Source organism: Suncus etruscus, chromosome 7, assembly GCF_024139225.1.
Source record: "Suncus etruscus isolate mSunEtr1 chromosome 7, mSunEtr1.pri.cur, whole genome shotgun sequence".
Classification (NCBI taxonomy): Eukaryota; Metazoa; Chordata; class Mammalia; order Eulipotyphla; family Soricidae; genus Suncus; species Suncus etruscus.
In genome coordinates, this window is record NC_064854.1 from 130,418,248 (window position 1) to 130,442,033 (window position 23,786).

The 23,786-nt window shown below is 39.1% G+C and overlaps 1 protein-coding gene across 1 annotated transcript in view; it reads right to left on the bottom strand.

Moving 5' to 3' along the window:
- DNAH12 (dynein axonemal heavy chain 12) overlaps window positions 1-23,786 on the bottom strand; it is a 227,137-nt gene that overhangs the window by 16,367 nt on the left and 186,984 nt on the right. Inside the window, 8 exon segments of the mRNA XM_049776149.1 lie at window positions 847-984; window positions 3,420-3,560; window positions 6,436-6,689; window positions 7,277-7,427; window positions 11,216-11,360; window positions 11,517-11,675; window positions 14,007-14,147; window positions 18,506-18,678. Coding sequence (XP_049632106.1) covers window positions 847-984; window positions 3,420-3,560; window positions 6,436-6,689; window positions 7,277-7,427; window positions 11,216-11,360; window positions 11,517-11,675; window positions 14,007-14,147; window positions 18,506-18,678 — 1,302 coding nt within the window.

Genomic DNA, 23,786 nt, shown 5'->3' on the forward strand with positions numbered 1-23,786 from the left:
TGGTTTTTGGCAGAGAGACTTTTTTTTTTTTTTTTTTTTTTTGGTTTTTGGGCCACACCCGGCGGTGCTCAGGGGTTACTCCTGGCTGTCTGCTCAGAAATAGCTCCTTGGCAGGCACGGGGGACCATATGAGACACTGGGATTCGAACCAACCACCTTTGGTCCTGGATCGGCTGCTTGCAAGGCAAACGCCACTGTGCTATCTCTCCGGGCCCTGGCAGAGAGACTTTTCTGATGACAACAGCGAATCTGCAGCTGACCAGAGTTGTGTGGCAGCTCTGAGAGCTGTGGTGTCTGATATTCAACCAGGCTGAAGAAACCAATTGCTACTCACGGATATGATGCTGAATGTTGTGGCTGTCTGTGACTATGAAACCTACCCGATATTCTTTTGACAAATTCCTTTTCTATTCATATATTGTTTGTTTCTGGTAGGGCTAAACAATAGATTTAACTGAGTAGAGAATAGTGAGAACCTATGTAAAGTCAGCACTGAATAGAGAGTTGCAAAAAAGACAAGCAAGCTTCCTTGAAAATCGTATTTTTGTTTTGTGAAACCAACTCGAGACTTTCCATTCTTCAGACCTATCTCTTTTAAAAATATCTATAGTTGAATTCATTTTGAGACAGGTTTTCTGTTACTTGCAGTAGCAACAAGAAAATTACAGACTAAAATAATACCTCACAAACAAGTTACATACCTCATAAATTACAGACTAAGATAAGACCTCATAAACCACTAGCCAATTACAGTATTGGGAGAATTGATCAGGCTAGGTGGAGTTAATGATCTACGGTTTAAATATATATGATCCTCCGTTCAAGTCAATCCCTATCTAATTTTACCTGTAGTTGCCGAATACTGATGCGTAAGTCTGACTCATTAAATCCATATGGAATATTCCAACCAAGAGGACCAAATTTTTTTCTCTCTTGCACCAGAGCATGGAAAAAACAAACTCCAAACAGCAACTTCTCCCATGCCTTTAATATAAAAACCAAATAAGGAAAAATTCTGATTAGGTTTTCATTAGTAGAAGTGAGGAAATTGATCACCTTTTACAATAGACTATATTCATAGCTTTACAATTTTCTTTTTCTTTTTTCTTTTTTTGGTTTCTGGGCCACACCTGGCGGTGCTCAGGGGTTACTCCTGGCTGTGTGCTCAGAAATAGCTCCTGACAGGCACGGGGGACCATATGGGACACCGGGATTCGAACCAACCACCTTTGGTCCTGGATCGGCTGCTTGCAAGGCAAACGCCGCTGTGCTATCTCTCCGGGCCCTCTTTTTCTTTTTTTCTTTCTTTTCTTTTGTTTTGGTTTTTGGGTCACACCCAGCAGCACCCAGGGATTACTCCTGGTTTTAAGCTCAGAAATTGAATTGCTCCTGGCAGGCTCAAGGGACCATATGAGATGCTGGGATTCGAACCACTGTCCTTTTGCATGCAAGGCAAATGCACTTGCCTCCATGCTATCTCTCTGGCTCCGAGCTCTACAATTTTCTTTCCTTTTTTTTTTTTGTTTTTTTTTTGGGCCACACCCATTTGATGATCAGGGGTTACACCTGGCTAAGCACTCAGGAATTGCCCCTGGCTTGGGGGGACCATATGGGACGCTGGGGGATTGAACTGCGGTCCTTCCTTGGCTAGCTCTTGCAAGGCAGACACCTTACCTCTAGTGCCACCTCACCGGCCCCTACAATTTTCTAATATAAAAGGACATGCTACCTAAAATTAAGCCCACTCAGACTGGTGGGTGGGAGGCAAATTAAATGCAAGTAGGGGAGCATTGGTGGAGGGAAATGGACACAGGTAAGGGGAGTGATGTTAAAACATTGTATTCCTGAAACCCAATCACCAATACTTTGTAATTGGACATTGACAAAATAAACAAATAAATAAAGGGGCCAGAGCGATAGCACAACAGTAGGAGTTTGTTTGCCTTCCAAGCAGCTGATGTAGGACAGACATCAGTTCGATCCCCTGGTGTCCCATATGGTCCCCCAAGTCAGGAGTGATTTCTGAGTGCTTAGCCAGGAGTAACCCCAGAGTGTTACCAGGTGTGGTCCAAAAGGCAAAATAAATAAATAAAATGGAGTTGGAGTGGTAGTACAGCCATTAAGACACTTGCATTGCAGTTGACCTGCGTTTGATTCCAGTCACACATCTGGTCCTTCCAATCTACAAAGAGTGATTTCTTTTTCTTTTTCTTTTCTTTTTTTTTTTTGGGGGGGGTCACACCCAGCAGCGCTCAAGGTTTTCTCCTGGCTCTATGCTCAGAAATCGCTCCTGGCAGGCTCAGGGGACCTTATGGGATGCCGGCATTTGAACCAATGACCTTCTGCATGAGAGGCAAACACTCTACCTCCGTGCTATCTCTCCAGCCCTGCAAGAGTGGTTTATAAGTGCAGAGCTAAAAGTAACCCCAGAGCCCAGAAACAAAACAAACAAACAAAATAACAACAAAAAGAAAATAATTTTCATTTTCTCCCCCAAATAAAGCTTACTATAAAAGTATTAATTGGAATTAATTCCAAGACTAGACAAATGCGATTATTAAATTATTCAATTAAATAATTCTATTATTCTAAGGTTGCTGAGTTACCCTTGCCTAGAATGTAAATTGCATTGGTTTATTGATAGAGGCTGCATCTTGTAAGCTAGTCCACACCACTAATTAATGCACTAGTATTGCAGTTTGCAATTTCTTGCCATCTTGTGGCTTCATTAATGATGTTCCACTTTGTTGCACTGTGTTGAGTGTGACATGAAATGTTGGCAGCAATGATCATTTTTGTTGGTACAGTGTGATGTGATGTCTAAGTGTGAGCCATAAGTGGCTACACACCAATGTCATCCTGTTAAAGTGTCGTCTAGTTTCTAGATATTTATACTTTGTTTTTGTTTCCATTTGTAAGAATGTAGGCAGGGAAAAGAAGTGTTATTTATTGGGACTCCTAAATCTCTGCAATATCATATACAGTACTGTTTTATATAAATAAACTAGAAATCATTAATATGCCAAAACTTAATTACTAAAATTGAAGTTTCACAAAGGCAAAAAAATTTGGGGGAGTGTATTTCATTCTCATTGCTTTATACCTCGTCTATAAGAAAAGTGACAATCATCCATATTTATTGACAATATTAATAGATTATGTAAAAATAAAATTACTACTCTCAGATCTTAAACATAGCATTAGGTTTTGATTTATAAACTGATTCATTTATTCACTCAATAAATAAAGTCATTTCAGTATATGTGGGAAGTATCAATCACTAGAAATACAATAATGAACCAGAGAGATATAATTTCTTATGCTTTAGGAAATATCTAAAGTTTAACTTTCATAAATAAAATACACCTAAATATATTCCCACCATAAAATATATTTATAGTTTCAGAGAGGAATATTACCAGTTCCTTTTTTGGGCATCCCATAAAAAAGTTAGGATCAGAAATTGGATCAGTTAGATATGACTGAAGGAGATTTAGTCGAAGGCCTGTAGGTGGTTCATTAGTCATTTTGACTCCATTCTGTAGAACTGTGACTGGGAACTAAGACAAATGGACAGAATTATTCAAGATAAACAGCATGACACTTAAAATACATATAATAATATTTTTAAAAAATATAAAGGACTTTAATGAAAAAAGACAGATGGTACACAAATACATGCAGAAAATGCTCAATACCATTATTTATTATGAAGGATATGAAAATCACAACCATGATAAGCTATCATTTCACACTGATGAGAATGGCTTATGCCAGAAATACTGGAAATGAGAACTGTGGACGACTCTGACAGAAACTACCCAGCTTCATGACTGAAATCAAATAATATAAGCAGTTGACCCTTCTCTGGTGGGACTGGAGAATGTGCTGAAAACTCTCAAGTATTCATGAAACTGGGGAAGTCCAAGAACTTCCACACAACCCTGTCACCAGAAAAGGCAGCAGCCTTCACCACCTGCTATCTTCCTGTCAGAGAAACAGCCCCGCTCCTCTAAGTTCTGAAATAAAATGATGTCCATGGCTCTTCCCAAATCGTCTGATCCAGGCTGAAAACTCGGATCTCTGAGAATGGGTTGAGGCTTTTTGCTGTCTGCTTTTCCCTTTCTGTTTGAAGCCACAGCTGTCCACCCCCACAACTCCACCCCCACCCCCTGATAGAATGGCCCAGTTCCACAACTTAACCTTATCCAACTGCCAAGTCACCAAATTTGTCCCAGATCAAGTGATCTGGGGCTACGAGGCCGTGCAACACCTCAAAATTTCATAGTAGTGTCAGGCCAATAGGATCACAGCAAACCTGATAGGGAATTTTGATAGAATGCCACCAAGCTCAGCAAGCCTAAATATTAACACGGAGAGCTCAACTAGAACCAACCACAGCCCAGTGACTCCTCAGACACTGACTTTAGCAACCTTGAGAGATAAAAACATAATTTCAAATTGACCCTAGTTGATCTAAGCTTTGATAATTCCATTTGCTTTTGTGTTGTGACAAACAATATGAAGTAAATTTGTTTGCATGTGCAAGGGTTAAGGTGCTAAGTAGGAAAGTGGGGCCACTGGTGGAGGGAAGTTTGCACTGGTGGTGGGAGTGGTGTTTGAACATTTGATGCCTGAAATGACCGTGTTATCAACAACTTGATAAATCATGGTGTTACAATAAAAAATTTGAGAAAAAGATCTCTAGCACACTATTGAAATTGTAAATTAGTGCATATAAACACAAATACAATAATTCCACTCCCAAACATTTATCTGAAAGATATAAAACAGTAATTATATTTGTGCTTTCATATACATAGTAGCATTATTTAAAAAAACCAAAATGTGAAATAAATCTAAATACCCATTTTTAGATGACTGGATAAAAAAATTGTGATATGTAGAGATGGAGAGTTAGTACAACAGGTAAGCTGCTTGCCTTGCATGAAGTCAAACTGAGAGACTGCCAGCGTGATCCCTGAGCATAGATCTAAGAGTGAAGCCCTAGGCATCAGTGGGTGTGGTCCAAAAACAAAAACAAAAAAATAACACAAAACCCCCCAAAGAAGTTATGCACATATGACTCAATACAATTCTACTCTGATATTAAAGAAAGAAAAACTCTAGAGTCTATGGGGACAACAATGGATGAAAATTGATACATTAATCTAAGAAAAGCAAGCAATGAACACCACTGACAATTACCAGGGGATTGTATTAGAAGTAATCAAATCAGGGGCCGGGCGGTGGCGCTGGAGGTAAGGTGCCTGCCTTGCCTGCGCTAGCCTAGGATGGACCGCAGTTCGATCCCCCGGCGTCCCATATGGTCCCCCAAGAAGCCAGGAGCAACTTCTGAGTGCATAGCCAGGAGTAACCCCTGAGCGTCACAGGGTGTGGCCCAAAAACAAAAAAAAACAAAAAAAAACAAAAAAAAACAAAAAAAAGAAGTAATCAAATCAAATAAAGTTGCAACAGCAACAACATCCAACTAGATAGTGCTGTTAGATTGATTAAACTAATTTGACTCATTGAAAACTCTGGCGGTGGCGCAGAGGTAGGGCCTTTGCCTTGCATATGGCTGACCCAAGACGGACCTCAGTTTGATCCCAGCATCCCATATGGTCTTCCAGCAAGGGACGATTTCTGAGCACAGAGCCAGGAGGAACCCCTGAGCATCATCGGGTGTGCCCCCCCCCAATAAGGAAAGAAAACTCTGGTGGTTACATAGGGAAAGAAGAAGATCAATAGGAGGAATATTTGGTGATAGGATGGCCCTGTAACTTTAGTTGTGAATGTAATATGTCCTATAAACATTTAGGGGTAAATTTCCCTAATATCAGAAACTAAAGATATGTCATATGATAGTATTAAAATTATATGAAGGCAGAATTCAGAAGTATTTTAAATATCTATTTATCTATTTATTTATTTATTTATCTTTGGGTTTGGGGTCACACCCGGTGGTGCTCAGAGGTTATTCCTGGCTTTGACTCAGGAATTACTCCTGACAGGCTCAAGAATGATATGGGATGCCAGGAATTGAACCCAGTGCAAGACAAACTTCTACTCACTGTGCTATTGCTCCAGCCTCTTAAAATCTACTTTAGGTAACTGCAATACTTTATACAATTTAAGTACTATGTAATAATTAAGTTATGATTAAATACAATATAACTGAAAAGTGAAAAGATACTAAATTCTATAAGAAATAAACATAGTGGGCCGGGAAGGTGGCGCTAGAGATAAGGTGTCTGCCTTGTAAGCGCTACCAAGGAACGGATCGCGGTTCGATCCCCCGGCATCCCATATGGTCCCCCTAAGCCAGGGGTGATTTCTGAGCACATAGCCAGGAGTAACCCCTGAGCGTCAAACGGGTGTGGCCCAAAAACCAAAAAAAAAAAAAAAAAAAAAAAAAAAAAGAATTAAAAATACTTTTGGGGAGGGGTAACTTGTGAGCCAAAGTCTAAAGGTTGGATTACATTCTTCAGCATTGAAATCTTCACATATTTTTTCCAAAACAGGCATCCAGGAAACAGCAAGGTGACAGTTCTGTAGACAAACCCATGTTCCATCTTGTATTGCTGCTTTAATCATTTTGGTTGCTATTGGTCCTTGTCCTTGTCCCAGTGAAATAGCTTGGAAACTATTTCCAGACATACCTTTATCATTTGCAAATTTCAGTAGGCCTAAAAAGGACATAAAAAAAAAAGAGTTTTTGGGCTGGATCAATAGTATAGCAGGCCAGGAACTTGCCTTGCATATGGCCAACCTAGGTGTGGTTCCTAGAACTTGATGCAGTGCCCTGGGCATTGCCAGGAGTGGTCCCAAGTCCTGAGCACCACTGGGTGTGTCCCCAAAACAAACAAAAGTGTTTCACTGCTAACTGTAAGATTGTAAAACATTCCTTATGTTGCAATATATAGATAATTAGTTGTGGATAATTCTAGTTTTCATTCCTTATATATATTGGATTTACTAATCGATTTATAATTATATACAAAGTAGATATTGAGAAAGATGACCTCTTTGTAATTTTTGGTTTTGTTTTTGGGCCACATCCAGTGATGCTCAGGGGGTACTCCTGGCTATGCACTCAGAAATTACTCCTGGCTTGGGGAACCATATGGGATGCCGGGGGATTGAACTGCGGTCCGTCCTAGGTTAGCACGTGCAAGGCAAATGCCCTACCACTTGTGCCACCATTCCAGACCCTTTTTGTAATTTTTAAAAAGTTGATAGGTATATATATATATATATATATATACATACTTACTGGCCATAGGGTCTGCTCCTGGAGAGAGCACAAAAATTAAGGGAATGGTGCAATTTGAATCCAAGAAACTCTTTGTCAGATCAAATGGCGGAGGCTCTACAAACTTTTTTCCTAGTTTATCTGTTACATAATTTGTTATAGCTGGCGTTATCTGTTGAATATAGAAAAGATATAATATTTAGAGTGGTTATTACTTTACAGGACAACTTTATTTCTGAAATTCAACATTATATGAAATGGACTGATCTTAAACGTATATAAAAAAAAGATGCTAAACCTCATTCAAGATAGCAGAGATTAAAAATTGTTCTTGTTTTTGCTTCATTTTGGTGATAAAACTCCTGCTAGTTTTCTTTGCAGCTAGATGTGAGGATGTGATGAACATTTAGCCAAAGAATGCAAATCATAACTATCTACTTAGCTTCCAGATCATGTTTTTATAAGAAATACATGGGGCCGGAGAGATAGCATGGAGGTAAGGCGTTTGCCTTTCATGCAGAAGGTCATCGGTTCAAATCCCGGCGTCCCATATGGTCCACCGTGCCTGCCAGGAGCAATTTCTGAGCATGAAGCCAGGAGTAACCCCTGAGCACTGCCGGGTGTGACCCAAAAACCACAAAAAAAAAAAAAAAAAAAAAAAGAAATACATTTACCTCAACAGATGCATTTCAAGAGCAAGCTTCTAATTATTTACATAAAAATTTTACTTAAGTACCATGGTTACAAAATTGTTCATACTCAAGTTTCAGTCAGAGAATGTATACCGCCCTTTACCAGTGGACTTTTCTGCTTCCAATGTCCCTGATTTCCTTCCCATACATCTCTGTCCCACCCCATTTCTAGGGTAGGCATTTTCCTTCTCTCACTCTCTCTCTCTCTCTCTCTCTCTCTGACAATGTGATTTGTACTATAACGAATAAACAATCATCAATATGCATGCATGTTACTTTATTCCCTTTCAGCACCTAGGCCTTGTCCAGAGTTATAAGTTCGAACTATCATTGTCATAGTGGACATTTCTCCACTCTAACTGCACTCACCACTCTTTGTGGTCATGAGCAAGCTCTATCTTAGTGGTAAGGACCACACTCTAGAGCAGTGGTTTTTAGCTGGCAATTCATGAGCCAGTGCATGTGGGAAGGAAGGAAGGATGAAAGGAAGTAAATAAGAAACTGGTCTACCATAGAGGTTATTAGTTGGTGGCACACAGACCATTGCTGAATAGGCATTTGTCCTTAGGTATAAATGTTGAAAATCACTGCTGTAGATGACTTCATTAGGCATGAAAGAGAAACCTTATTTATTTATGATCTCTAAGAATTGGGCTGACCTGCCAGCCCTCAAGCTACTCATTCTTCAATTTACCATGAATATAGGTGATTTATTATTAAAAATATTTAAAAAGTAGTGTTTGCCAGAGCATCTGGTTAACTTAGATGATAGTTGCTGAAGTATTATTATTCCTGAGAAAAAAGAGATAAAATATGACCTTGACCTTCTTCTGGTAGAAACATTTTAGAATGTAGAGCATTAAAAGTGATTTTTCAAGAAAAGGAGCAAAATTACTGATTGTTAGCAAGGCAGGAATAAAGAGTTCAAGAAGCACAAGAATGCCAGAAGTTTCAAAAAGAGTTAAAATGACAGAAGACTATCAGCAAAAGAGCTCAGGAATCTACAGAAGACTCTCTATAACAGCAGGTTGGAGCACTTGCCTTGCAAGCAGTCAATCCAGTTTTTGATCCCCAAACCCCGGCATTCCACATGGTCTCCTGGTCCTGCCAAGAGTTAATTCCTGAGTACAGATCAGGAGTAACTCAAGTGCCACTGGGTGTGACCCCAAAACAAAAACAACACAAAACAAAAAGAATATCTTTTTTTTTTGTTTTTTTTTTGTTTTTGTTTTTGGGCCACACCCGGTGACGCTCAGGGGTTACTCCTGGCTATGCACTCAGAAATCGCCTCTGGCTTGGGGGGACCATATGGGACACTGGGGGATCAAACCGTGGTCCATCCTACACTAGCACTTGCAAGGCAGACACCTTACCTCTAGCGCCACCTTCCCGGCCCCACAAAAAGAATATCTTAATTCAGCTAAATATTATGATACACACAGCTAAGTCCAGGAAAATAATGATTGAGAAAGTATGGATCTACCCGAGTTCATGCAAGGCTGGGAACAAATTTCAAGTAGCCTCACTGGAGAGCTATTTGTCATCATTTGGGGGTATGCCTTAAGGACACCCTCTGAAAGTCACATTTTAGTAAGGAAGTGAAACTATCCATTGAGTAAAAGTTATTCTAGACCTTCAACATTTTGGGAAAGGAACAATCCAAAGTTAAATTAATTGTGTAGCCAAACAAGTTGACAAACTTTTTTATATAGGCCTAATAAGTGCTTTTAGGGTTTATGGAACATATAAATTTTTTGCTGTATATTCTTTTTTCTTCTTTTCTTTGAGTCACCCCTTTACAAATTAAAATCAAGGGCCAAGAGATAGTACAGTGAGTATGACACTTGCCTTGTATGCACTTGACTCTTGTTTGATCCCTGGCAACCTAAATGGTACCCTGAGCCCACTGGAACGATCCCTGAGAATTAGCTAGGAGTAAGCTCTTGAGCAGCAGGGTGTGGCCCAAACCAAAATAATAATAATAATAATAATAATAATAATAATAATAGTAAAATAAATAAAAACTATCATTGAAAGCCAGGTATGTGACAGTGCTAGAGCACTTGCCTTTTATGTGTAGACTCTGGTCCGTCCCTAGAATGGCAAAAATCAGAAGCAAAAACAAAACAGAATCAGTTCACACATTGTACAAAGAAGCTCTGAACGTGGCTCCAAAGGCAGTGTGTGCTGATGCTGAACAAACAGAACACACTCAACGATCTTTAAAAGGAAGCTAACAAAAGGCAAGTGGTCAACCATGTGCAGCATTCAATGAAACATTAAGCAGTTGAAGTAATCAGATTAGATGCTACACAAGAAAGATCAGTAAAATGAAAGATAGAAATAGAAACAGTCTATATTTAAGTCCAGATTTTAAAAGATTTAATTTTTTTTTCTTTTGGTTTTTAGTTTTTGGCCACACCTGGTGACACTCAGGGGTTACTCCTGGCTATGCACTCAGGAATCGCACCTGGCGGACCATCGACCATAGATCTGTCCTAGGTTAGCATGTAGCAAGACAAATGCCCTATTGCTTGCATCACCACTCCGGCCACAAAAGATTACATTTTTTTGTGTGTGTGTGTGTGTGTGGTTTTCGGGTCACACCCGGCCGTGCTCAGGGGTTATTCCTGGCTCCAGGCTCAGAAATTGCTCCTGGCAGGCACGGGGGACCATATGGGACACCAGGATTCGAACCGATGACATCCTGCATGAAAGGCAAATGCCTTACCTCCATGCTATCTCTCCAGCCCCAAGATTATATATTTTAAAAATAATTAAACATATCTGTCACCCATAGTTTAGAATCAAGAAGTTTGATATATTGTCTATTCACTTAATTGGGTTTGGAGGCCACACCCAACATTGCTGGGGTAGAGGGTTATTCCTGCCTCTAGGTTCTTGGAACTACGGGGCTGTCACGCATTGCTGAGGGCTGAAAAAGGTACTAGAAGTTGCATTCAGGCTGTATTCAATCTGAGTCTTAGGGCTGCCAAGTGGAAAGCAGGCGCCTTGACCCTCATGCTATCTCACTGGCCTTTCATGAAATAACTGGGCTGGTGGAAAATTGTTTTGAAGAAATAATAGGAGAATTTTTTGAAGTTGAGGAAAACTATAAACCCAAGTTGTTCATGAATTCCTTTGAACATGCAAAGTGAAGTTTACAGAACTAATAATAATAACTGGAACCTAGTACAGGGAAATGTATAAATGACAAATTATCTGGGTTTCAAAAAAAATAAAAGAAAAGCCATATTTGGTTTTTTACCTTATCAGGTCTTAAACAACGAAGAACTATTATTTTTTGTAGCTCATTTAAGTTCTTGTTCATTGGCTCTGGGTATTTCACATTGTACGGCTCTTTGCTGTCATAGATTACTCGCCATTCATCTATATTTGTACAAAAATGCGTCCTAAATGGAGAAAAAATTCTTTCACTGTGAAAATATTTAAGTAAAGATAGTCGAACAAAGACATAAACCAAGATAGTCACAGAATCATTTCACGACCACTTGAATGCAAACCTACCCAGCATGGCAAGTGCTCAATCACCGAATTTAAACAATTACCTGAATTCTCTGAACGCAGGCAATTCACCTGCGCGACAGATTTCCTCCCAACTCTTATCCGGGAGCCAAGATGGAGCAGGATTTTTCTCAGCACTCTTAAGACTTACTCCTCCAGTTAAAAGAAACATCAGTTCCTGATATTCAATTTCTTTCTTTGCCCTATATTTCCAAAATAAGGGCATCTGTAAGTGGCTGATTTAAAAATTAAATTCCTATTTTCTAATTTGGAAAATAATAACCATGATTGACTGACCTTACCGTTATATAATTAGAAAACTGAAAAAAAAAGGATAAGCAATCATTTTGGGTAGTTCAATAATAGCCAGTGAAGGAAGTAGTTTCTGAACAAAGGGAAAAAAAGAAAACGGTATCTATGATCGTCTCAGATAGTTGTCTGGAGGTACTTTATAGTCCATAAAGCATGGAGGCTATCAAAATCAGAGCCTGGTAGTATTACTGAGTTGAAGAGACAGTTATCTGAGTAAGGAAGGCTGGGTGCAAGAGTATGTGGCAGAGCTCAGGAGGAGAGAGATATATAGAAGAAAATCCTTTAAATATCTGCAGAGGTCAGGGCCGGAGAGATAGCACAGCGGTAGGGCATTTTCCTTGCATGCAGCTGCCCCAGGATGGACCGGGTTTCAATTTCCAGCATCCCATATGGTCCCTGGAGCCTGTCATTTCTAACCTCAGAGCCAGGACTTTTTCATTCAGCCATTGGAGAAATTAAATGAGATCAAAGATGTAAAAGTATTTTATATCTGATACTTCATACATATTAATGTACTCAGTAAATGTTAGGGTTTTCTTTTATGGGGTCACACCTGGTGACATTCAGGGGTTACTCCTGACTATGTGCTCAGAAATGGCTCCTGGCTCAGAGGACCATATGGGATCAAACCCAGGTCCGTCTTGGGTCAGCAGCATGCAAGGCAAATGCCCTACCACTGCGCCACCACTCCAGCCCCCAAATAAATATTTTTTTTTCTAAAAATAAAGTTCATCTTCTGGCACCACAACTTAAGGGAGTGCAATGTCTGGTGAGAACAACTAAATGTGTGCGTACAACAACTAAGTCTGTGTGTGATCACAGAGCATTGCAACAAAAGGAAAGGGAAAGTGGGGGTTGCGGAGATCTAATAAAATCTTCATCGAAGAAAATGGTAAATAAACATATTAAAATATTCTTTACAGGAGCCGGAGAGATAGCATGGAGGTAAGGCGTTTGCCTTGATGCAGAAGGTCGGTGGTTCAAATCCCAGCATCCCATATGGTTCCCCCGAGCCTGCCAGGAGCGATTTCTGAGGGTAGAGCCAGGAGGAACCTCTGAGGGCTGCTGGGCGTGGCCCCAAAATAAACCAAAACAAACAAACAAACTGAGAACAAATATTGACAGGTATGTAGAGAAACAGTAACTCTCATTAACTGTATATAAAATGGTACGAATAATTTGTAAAACGGTTTCTTACAAAACTAAACATATTCTCACTACATGATCCAGAAATTACTCTTTTGTTTGAACAAATGAATTAAAGCCCATATGCACATAAAAACCTACGCACAAATGTTTCTATCAAGTTTTGTTTTTTTGGTTTTTTGGTTTTTGGGTCACACCCGACAGTGCTCAGGGGTTACTCCTGGCTCTACACTCAGAAATTGCTCCTGGCAGGCTCGGGGGACCATATGGGATGCCGGGATTTGAACCACTGACCTTCTGCATGCAAGGCAATGCCTTACCTCCATGCTATCTCTCCGGCCCAGGTTTTTTTTTTTAAGAATTTTTTTTAAGAATTGTCAAAGAATAGATACAAGATACAAGTAAGAATACATACATACAATACAAGTAAGAATAGATACCTGTAAGATGTTGGTGAGCAGATAAAAGTACAATACATTAAAAATAGAATAATTCAGTTTTGTACAAAATTATGTAGCATGTCATGAAAAGAAATGATAGGAGCTTAACTGCATTTTATTTAAGTGAGATAAACCATTCTGAAAGAAAAAAAATTGACCTCCTTGCTGAGAATTAATATATATTTTGATTTGTAGACTTTATTGAACCACATATAAATATTTGACAACTCTTCTTTTTTTTTTTTTTGTTTTTTTTTTTTTGTTTTTTGGGCCACACCCGGTGATGCTCAGGGGTTACTCCTGGCTATGCGCTCAGAAGTTGCTCCTGGCTTGGGGACCATATGGGACGCCAGGGGATAGAACCGCGGTCCGTCCAAGGCTAGTGCAGGCAAGGCAGGCACCTTACTTCTAACGCCACCGCCCGACCCCTTGACAACTCTTCTATGTGTTCTAAATTTTGAAAAACAAGTAAACACCAAAACACAAATGCTATTGTAGAAAACACTGTTATTAGGAAAACATGCAAGTAAAATAACGAGTCAAGCAGAGCAAAATCATAGTCTCCTTCTTTGAAAGCCCTATTATTTGATTAGTTTTTCTAGATAAGTTTTCTAAGTAAATAAAGAAAAAACTTACAGAAGAAGATTGGCACATAATAAAAAGGAAAACAAGAGCTTGTCCTTCTCAAATAGTGATCGGCAAATATTACAATATAAGTTGTACGTGAAGTGGTCATTTAAATATCGTAGGCGCTTTTCCAAAATTTTGGATTTGTTACTGAAAGATTAGAAAAGGAAAATAAATTGAGTCAAACTACACTAAAATAAAATAACATATGAATGTACAGTTGTTTTTATCTTCTAAGTACTTAATGCTAAAAATATGAACACACACAAATGAATATATGTAACCTGGTAAAATTCAAGCCCTCTAACAGAGTACACAAATATAAATTTCCTGGTTGTAATATGACAAATATATAAGTTGCTAACACTGGGGCCAGAGAGGTGGTGCTAGAGGTAAGGTGTCAGCCTTGCAAGCGTTAGCCAAGGAAGGACCGTGGTTCGATCTCCCAGTGTCCCATAGGGTCCTCCCAAGCCAGGGGCAATTTCTGAGCACTTATCCAGGAGTAACCCCTGAGCATCAAACGGGTGTGGCCCAAAAAACCAAAAAAAAAAAAAAGTTGCTAACACTGGAGAAATTCGATGAAGGTATGTGAGAAATATCTGTATTCTTTGTGTGTGTGCACAAAGCTTAAGAATTTATGTATCTAAAAACAGGGTATGAGTATGAAAAAATAAACAAGGCTTCCACAACCTCTCTATATTCAAAATTCTAAATGTTTTATTGTACTCTAATTTGACGGAAAACTATCAGTTTATCTATGAATCTTGATTTAAGGCTTTTAACTTTGGAAAGAACTTAAAAGACAAAGAATCATAAAGCATTTACCTATCCAAAGAAGCATAAATGCAGATAAACATATATATGTCTATATATGTATATGTATATGGATATACATATATAAAGAAATAGCTAAAAAGCAGGGCCTGAACAATTTACAGCTGGTATGGAGCTTGCCTTGCATACAGCTGACCCAATTTTGATCTCTATCATCCCATATTGTTCCCTGAGTACCACCAGGAATAATCCCTGAGTACCTCTGAATAGCCCCCAAACAAAACAGAAAAATACATATTAAAAAGTCAAGAAACATAAACAAAACCATTACTTATGGGTGGGGATATAAACTTTTTCTTCTTTATATTCAAAACTTTAAAATGTTTTAAAAATTTGTTATAGATTTTGAGTATCAGGATATACTTTTCAGTATATAATGGAAATATTTCTCAGCAATTAAAAATACAAGGTCCAAAAGATAGTATAGCAGGAAAGGTGCTATAACACCAAACTTATATAACAACCAAACTTAATATGTTTGTCATTGTCATGGCTATTTCCAATAGCCAGAATGTGGAAACAACCCAAGTTGTTTCCCTGAGACCAGATAAGCAAAGGCACTGTGGTTTACCTACACAATGGATTACTATGCAGCTGTTAGAAAAATGAAGTCAGAAAATTTGCCTTTACATAGATGGATATGGAGGCTATTATGCTGAGTGAAATAAGTCAAGGGAGAGAGATAAACACAGAATGGTCTTGCTCATCTGTGGGATTTAAGGAAAATATAAGACAGTATTGTAATAATACCCAGAGACAATAGAGATGAGGGCTGGAAGGACCAGTCCATGATATGAAGCTTACCACAAAGAGTGGGAGTGCAGCTAGAGAAATAACTACACTGACAACTACCATGACAATGATAGAGAAATATGATGCCTGTCTCAAAGACAGGTAGGGGGTTGGGTAGCAGGGAAATGGGAGGACACATTGGAGGTGGGAAAGTTGCACTGCTGAATGGGGGGGGGGTTGAACATTTTATGGCTGGAAGCCAATTAATATCATGTTTGTAACCATGGTGCTTAATAAATAATTTAAAAAATGCTTGCCCCAGAGGCAGGTGGTGTGAGGGTGTGGTGTGGGGTGTGAGGGAGGGAAAGTGGGGACACTCATGATGGGAAAAGTGCACTGGTGAAGGATGGTGTACATTCTATGACAGAAACTCAATCATGAGCAATTTTGTAACCATGGTGCTTAAATAAAGTAATTATAAAAAAATATGTCTCTCAAGGCAACAAGCTGTGGTGGTGGAAGCCTGCGAGCAAAGGTGGAATGAAGTTGACACTGGTGGTGGGATTGGGAATGGAATATTGTACACTTTAAATTCAATTATGAATAATTATATAATAGTGTATTAATATTTAATAAAAATTTAAAAAGACATTCTTGTTTTGAATACAAAAAAGGAGGGAGTGTGTGTGTGCAAGAGAGAGAGAGAAAGAGAGAGAGAGAGAGAGAGAGGGAGAGAGAGAGAGAGAGAGAAAGAGAGAATAGCAGATAAGGCGCTAGTCTTGCATGTGGCTGATTAGGTTTGTTTCCTGGCATTGCTCAGTCCCCAAGCACGACCAGGAGTGCTCTCTGAGCATAGACCTAGGAATCAGCACTTCCAGGTATGACTCACCCCTTCCCTTCTGAAAAAATAAAAGCCATGGATATACACAACAATCTGGATGAATTCTTAGAGAATTTTGCTGGACTAGGAAACCCTAGTCACACACTATTATGAGTTAATTTATGTCAATTTATAACATCACTGAAATGAGAACTTTAATGAAGATTTTAGGGAGGTGACTATGGTTATAAAGAGCAGCATGGAAATCTAGAGTGATGACCCGTATCTTGACTGTATTAAGTTCAATAATTTCTTTTCCCGAGGAGTCAGCCAACTTTATTTCACGGCCCCAACCTCCATGCACACCTCCTCACATGGCCTCTATTCTCAGCCTTTCCTAACAACTACTTCTCTACTCCTGGCTCTCTCTGCCTCTGTCTCACTTTCAGCAGCTTTTTCCAGGCTTCCTAGCTGACTGACTCCCTTTGCTGGAGCTACTGCTGCTGCTTCTTTGAGGAGGCTCCATTGCTGATACTGAATCTGATGCGGAATCTCTCTGCTGAATCTCACTGTTGATTCTCACTTCTGCCCATTCTGACTTCTGCTTCTCATTATCAAGTTCAATAATCTTGACTGTGATGGTGAACTTTCAGTATTTCATTGTTATGAAGACTGGGTAAAAGGTAAAAGGTGAGGCCACTGTATTTTTTCTCATCATTACATATAATTCCACATTAACCTCAAACATTTAAATTTAATCTATAAAATAAGGTTTGGACCAACACAATGAGGTGGAAGGCTGGAGTACTATATCTTCTTTATATAGGTTTTACATCAAGGATTTATATGCATACAAGTTAAAGACAACAAGATGAGAAAACAAAACTAAAATACAAATTAAAAACTTAACTATATGTAATATGAATGATCATAGCACTGAAAAGAGAAAAACTAATCCAAGAAATTAGTGTATACATTAATTTGCTCCAAAACAAAAAAGAAATATTTGTGTGGACATACACATTCTCCTTAGTATAAACTTAAGAACTATTCAATTTTCTATAATACATATAGACATTTTATGTTTAACATTCTTTTTTTTTTGTTGTTTTGGTTTTTGGGCCACACCCGGTAACGCTCAGGGGTTACTCCTGGCTATGCGCTCAGAAGTCGCTCCTGGCTTGGGGGACCATATGGGACGCCGGGGGATCGAACCGCGGTCCGTCCGAGGCTAGCGCAGGCAAAGCAGGCACCTTACCTTTAGCGCCACCGCCCGGCCCCATTATGTTTAACATTCTGAGGAATTTCAAAAATGTTTCCGAAGTGGCTACATTATTTTTCAAATTTACTATAACATATTTTTCTGATAACTTCATATCCTCATCAATATTTGGCATTTATATCAAATCATCAATTTAATTTCTCCAACTTTGAAGGTTATATGAATTAGAATTCAAAATTCAGAAAGGAAAATTTAGGATTTCAATATTTCTCAAAAGAAATTGTTCTATCAAGAGTTCATACAGAACACACAATAGGCTCAAATAGTATTTTGATATTTATTTATTTATTTAATAATATCTACCTAAAAACACAGCAGTAATGGGGCCAGGAGATAGTAACAGAGGGTAAGACATAAGCCTAGCATCATTCTACCCAGGTTCAATTTAATCTCATAACAAGCATAAGAAGTAGATATACCATATTTCATAAAATAAACCAACACATTACAGAAAGATTAATTGACTTGATTATATTTAGTATTTTATTTTATTGGTTTTTGGGTCACACCCAGTGGCACTCAGGGGCTACTCCTTGCTCTATGCTTAGAAATCGCTCCTGGCAAGCATAGGGGACCATATGGGATGCCAGGATTCAAACCACCATCCATCCTGGGTCAGCGATGTGCAAGGCAAACACAGGTTTATAAAACCGTGTGCTATCTCTCCCCATATTTAGTATTTTAAATTAGTATATTTCAAAAAGATTGAATCCCTAGATTAAAAAAAACCCACTTTTTTGAAGTGTTTGATATTGAGTGTACATTACAAAACTATTAGAAACACTTTAATTAAAAATGGTGAAAATACAACATAGGGAGGAAAAGGTATAAAATATTTACCTGTCATGAATAGAGTTAATATAAAGATTCACAAACCAGGTGAGAGAATACTGGTACATGGGGTCAATGTTGGCGAGATCTGCAATGCTAAAGAACAATACCGATGAATGTTTAGCAATGGGTCGATAGCCTTCTCGAGATTCTGCTATTTTGATTTCTGTTCTTTCTGCAATCTAGGAGACAAAGACCAAGATTGAAAATGTTTTAGTTACGTTTTTTTTTTTTTTTTTTTTTTTTTAGTTTTTGGGCCACACCCAGCGTTGCTCAGGGGTTACTCCTGGCTGTCTGCTCAGAAATAGCTCCTGGCAGGCACGGGGGACCATATGGGACACCGGGATTCGAACCAACCACCTTTGGTCCTGGATCGGCTGCTTGCAAGGCAAACGCCCCTGTGCTATCTCTCTGGGCCCTTAGTTACGTATTTTATATAATGAAGGTTACATTTGTAAAAAAAATACCTTTTAACTTAATGACAAAATTATAGAAGCATAGTCCAAAAGGAAGAGCTTAATTATGTGACAGGAAAAGGCAGGATGGCAGGATGGCAGGAAGGAACAAAGGAAGGAAGGAAGGAAGGAAGGAAGGAAGGAAGGAAGGAAGGAAGGAAGGAAGGAAGGAAGGAAGGAAGGAAGGAAGGAAGGAAGGAAGGAAGGAAGGAAGGAAGGAAGGAAGGAAGGAAGGAAGGAAGGAAGGAAGAAGGAAGGAAGGAAGGAGGGAAGGAAGAGGGAGGGAGGGAAGGAAGGAAGGAAGAAGAAGAAAGGAATGCAAATATTCTTTTTTTTTTTTTTGTGGTCTTTGGGTCACACCCGGCAGTGCTCAGAGGTTATTCCTGGCTCCAGGCTCAGAAATTGCTCCTGGCAGGCACGGGGGACCATATGGGACACCGGGATTCGAACCGATGACCTCCTGCATGAAAGGCAAACACCTTACCTCCATGCTATCTCTCTGGCCCTGGAATGCAAATATTCTTATTGCATGGATATAACAATATGTTTATATGTATGTATGACAATATATGTTACATATAGTTGTTTTATATATATATATATATATAGAAAGGGAGAGAGACAGATATAGGTTACATGTTATATTAATCATATTACATGTTATTTTATTATGGCCTACAGGGACCATAATGATAGTTCAGTGGGTAGGTCCATTTGCCTTGCATGCAGCTGACCTGGATTCTATCCCCAGTACCCGATATGGATCCTCAAGTTCTGCTAGGAGTGAACTCTGAGCACAAAGCCAGAAGTAAACCCTAAGCATCACTGGGTGAAGCCCCAAACCACAAATAAATAAATGAATAAAGGTGTCAACATTTGTATCAGAACCCAGCTCAAAGGAACAAAGTTTAGCAAAATAGATATTTAAGAACATTTTAAGCAAAATGCCCTCTGCACTTCTATGTCTATAGCAGCACTATTTACAATAGCCAGAATCTAGAAACAACCCAGGTGCCCAACAACAGATGAGTGTCTGAAGAAATGGTGCTATATTTATATAATGGAATACCATGAAGCTGTTAGGGAAAATGAAGTCATGAAATTTGCCTACACATGGATGGGCATGGAGATTATTATGCTGAGTGAAATGAGCTAGAGGGAGAGAGACAGGCACAGAAGAGTCTAATTCATCTGTGGTATTTAAGAAAAATAAAAGATAGGATGGTAATAATATCCAGAGACAATAGAGATGAGGGCTAGGAGAACCAGCCCATGGTAGGAAGCTTGACACAAAGAGTAGGGAGTGCAGTTAGAGCACTAACTGTACTAACAAATGCCATGGCAATGACAGCCATGACCATCAGAGTTGAAATTGATCACTCTGGATAAGAACTGAGTGCTGAAAGGGATATAAAGTGATAAGCATGGCACCCCCCCACAGACAATAGTGCAAACCAGAAAGGAGAGTGAGAGAGAGAAGCAGAATAGACAGGGGGTAAGAGGGGGGAGAGAAATGGGGACATTGGTGATGGGAAAGTTACACCAATGAAGGGGGGTATACATTCTATGACTGAAACCCAACTATTAACTTTTCTGTAACCATAGTGCTTAAATAAATTATTATGAAAAAGCATTTGTTAAAAAGGCACATGAAAAGATGTTCAACATCACTAATCGTCAGGGAGATGCAAATCAAAACTACTATGAGGTAACCACCTCACACCACAGAGATTGGCACACATCACAAAAAAGGAAAACAAGCAGTGCTGGCGGGGATGTGGAAAGAAAGGAACTCTTTTTCACTGCTGGTGGGAATGCCGTCTAGTACAACCTTTATGGAAAGCGATATGGAGATTCCTTCACAAACTGGAAATTGAGCTTTCATACAATCCAGCTATACCACTCCTAGGAATATACCTGAGGAACACAAAAATACAATACAAAAATCCCTTCCTTACACCTATATTCATTGCAGTGCTATTTACAATAGCCAGACTCTGGAAACAACCAAGATGCCCTTCAACAAATGAATGGCTAAAGAAACTGTGGTACATATACACAATGGAATACTATGCAGCCATCAGGAGAGATGAAGTCATGAAATTTTCCTATACATGGATGGACATAGAATCTATTATGCTGAGTGAAGTAAGTCAGAGGGAGAGAGAAAGATGCAGAATGGTTTCACTCATCTATGGGCTTTAAGAAAAATGAAAGACATTTTTAGCAGTATCTCAGAGACAAGAGAGATGAGGGCTGGTAGGTGCAGCTCATGACATGAAGCTCATCACATAGAGTGATGAGTGCAGTTGGAGAGATGACTACACTGAAAACTATCATAACAATGTGAATGAATGAGGGAAGTAGAAAGCCTGTCTCGAGTACAGGTGTGGGGTGGGGTGGGGAGGAGGGAGATCTGGAAAATTGGTGGTGGGAATGTTTTACTGGTGAAGGGGAGTGTTCTTTACATGACTGTAATCATACAACTATAATCATATTTGTAATCACAGTGTTTAAATAAAGATAATTATAAAAAACATAATAAATCATAAATTAAAAAAAGTATTTGTTAGCTGATGGTTTTATATATTCATTTTATACTAGTTCCAGAAAATATTGTTATTATTTTAAATAGCAAATAATTTTTTATCATTCTATCATTTAATTCTGTAGTCTTTATATGTATATAACATAAATGTTCAGGTTTTGTTGTGAAAGGGCCCACTCAATGATTCTCAGGGGATGATCCTCGCTTGATAATAGTTACTCCTAGGGGTGCTCAGCAGACACCTGGATTCAGAGGTCTAACCCAGACTTCCCACATGCAAAGCATGTGCCAATCCCACTGAGCTATCTCTCTGGTGCTATAATGTATTTCTAAGTAGTGCTGCTAAACATTGAGCCATAATACAAGTTATTAAAAGTAAAAAAATATAAGTATATTTAGATTAGTTACCATTAGTGAGCACAAATAAAAGATAAAGGCACTTTCTACTAAATAACATTAAAAGTATATGGGGTTAATAGAGGAGATTTGTTACTTGAAAAGAAATATCTGAACTGTAATTGTATTTTACTTTTTTGTTTTTGTTTTTGGGACACACTCAGCAGTCCTCAGAGGTTATTCCTGGTTCAGTGCTCAAAAATCACATCTGGCAGGCTCTGGGGACCATATGGGATGCTGAGGATTGAACCTTGATCAGCCACATGCAAGGAAAACAGCCTACCTGCTGTGCTATTGCTCCAGCCCCTGCATTTTACTTTAAAAGAATCCACGAGAGGGGCCAGAGAAATAGCATGGAGGTAGGGCATTTGCTGTGCATGCAGAAGAACAGTGGTTCGAATCCCAGCATCCCATATGGTCTCCTGAGCCTGCCAGGAGTGATCTCTGAGTGGAGAGCCATGAGGAACCCCTGAGCGCTGCCGGGTGTGCCCCCAAAAACAAAACAAAACAAAATCCACGAGGAAGTGAACATAAAAATCTTCGAGAGTTTTGAGAGGAGGTTTTGAAGTTCACTAAACAAATTCAAAGTTTTATGTTGGTTTAAACTATGGCTTATAATATAAAAGGCAAGAGAAGGAAAAGAAGAGTTTAATGGGAGGGAATGCAGAGCAACACCAGCACCACCAGACATGGCAGTGAACATGAAGACTCATTATTTTTACAGTCACACAAAACGGAACCCTCTATGAGGTGAAAATTCCTGGACCTTTCCGATTTCCTTTATGTCTGAGTTAGAATGCATGGGAAGGAGTGTGCTTGGATATAAATGTTTAATTCACTGGCAGGTAGAACGATGGAAAGGTCTGACCATCAGTAAAAATCAGTTTATAGAAGTCGTTTTTTGTTTGTTTGTTTGTTTTTGGTCACATCCAGCAGCGCTCAGAGGTTACTCCTGGCTCTGGCTCTAAGCTCAGAAATCGCCCCCCGCAGACTTGGGGGACCACATGGGATGCCGGGATTTGAACCACTATCATCCTGCATGCAGGGCAAATGCCCTACCTCCATGGTATCTCTCCAGCCTATAGAAGTCGTTTTGCAATACTAACTAATCACATGAAATTTGGTCTCCACTACTCTTTCTCCACTAACACTTGTTTTCTCATCTATGAGAGGAAAAGATGATGGATGGAGTTACGGTCTCTTTCACCAATAACACTATAGAATTCTATTAAAATTATGATGTAACAATGCCAGTAGGTGTGTTAGGGGACGTTTAATACTGATTTAGTCTCCTTGTCTTCTTTTCTCCACATGCCACACTCAATTCTTACGCCTCTCTTCCTGTTGAACTACAGTTATTAAAGATGTCCCTATTTGTTCCTCTAACCATTTACTATTTCTTCTACTGATAATCAAACACCAATGACCTCCATATAACTTAAGCTCCAGTCAAGGGTAGAGGTAGCTAAGTTTTGGTTGTTTTGTTTCTGGGTCCTACTAGTGGTGCTCTGGGTCTACTGGGAGAGTCACTCCTGGACATTCTTGGGGAACCATGTAGTCGTGGGGATAGGACCTAGGCTCTCCACATGCAACATACGTGTTCAGCACCTTGAGCTATTCTTCTGGCTTTCATATTCATTTTCAAAAGGTCACAGAAAATTATCTGAATTTCTTGCATCACCTATATAATAATTAACTAATACTTATAAACCTTTTGTTCTAATTCTATTCTGTATTAGGTTTTAAATAATTCAGAACAAAGAAATATTCTTTAGTGAGCTTCAATTCTATGGGATCTAGGGCATGATTCAAAGGCTGGTGTACATTCTTGGCGAATGCAGGACCTTGGATTCAATTGCAATACTGCAGTGTCCCCTCAAGCATTGCCAGA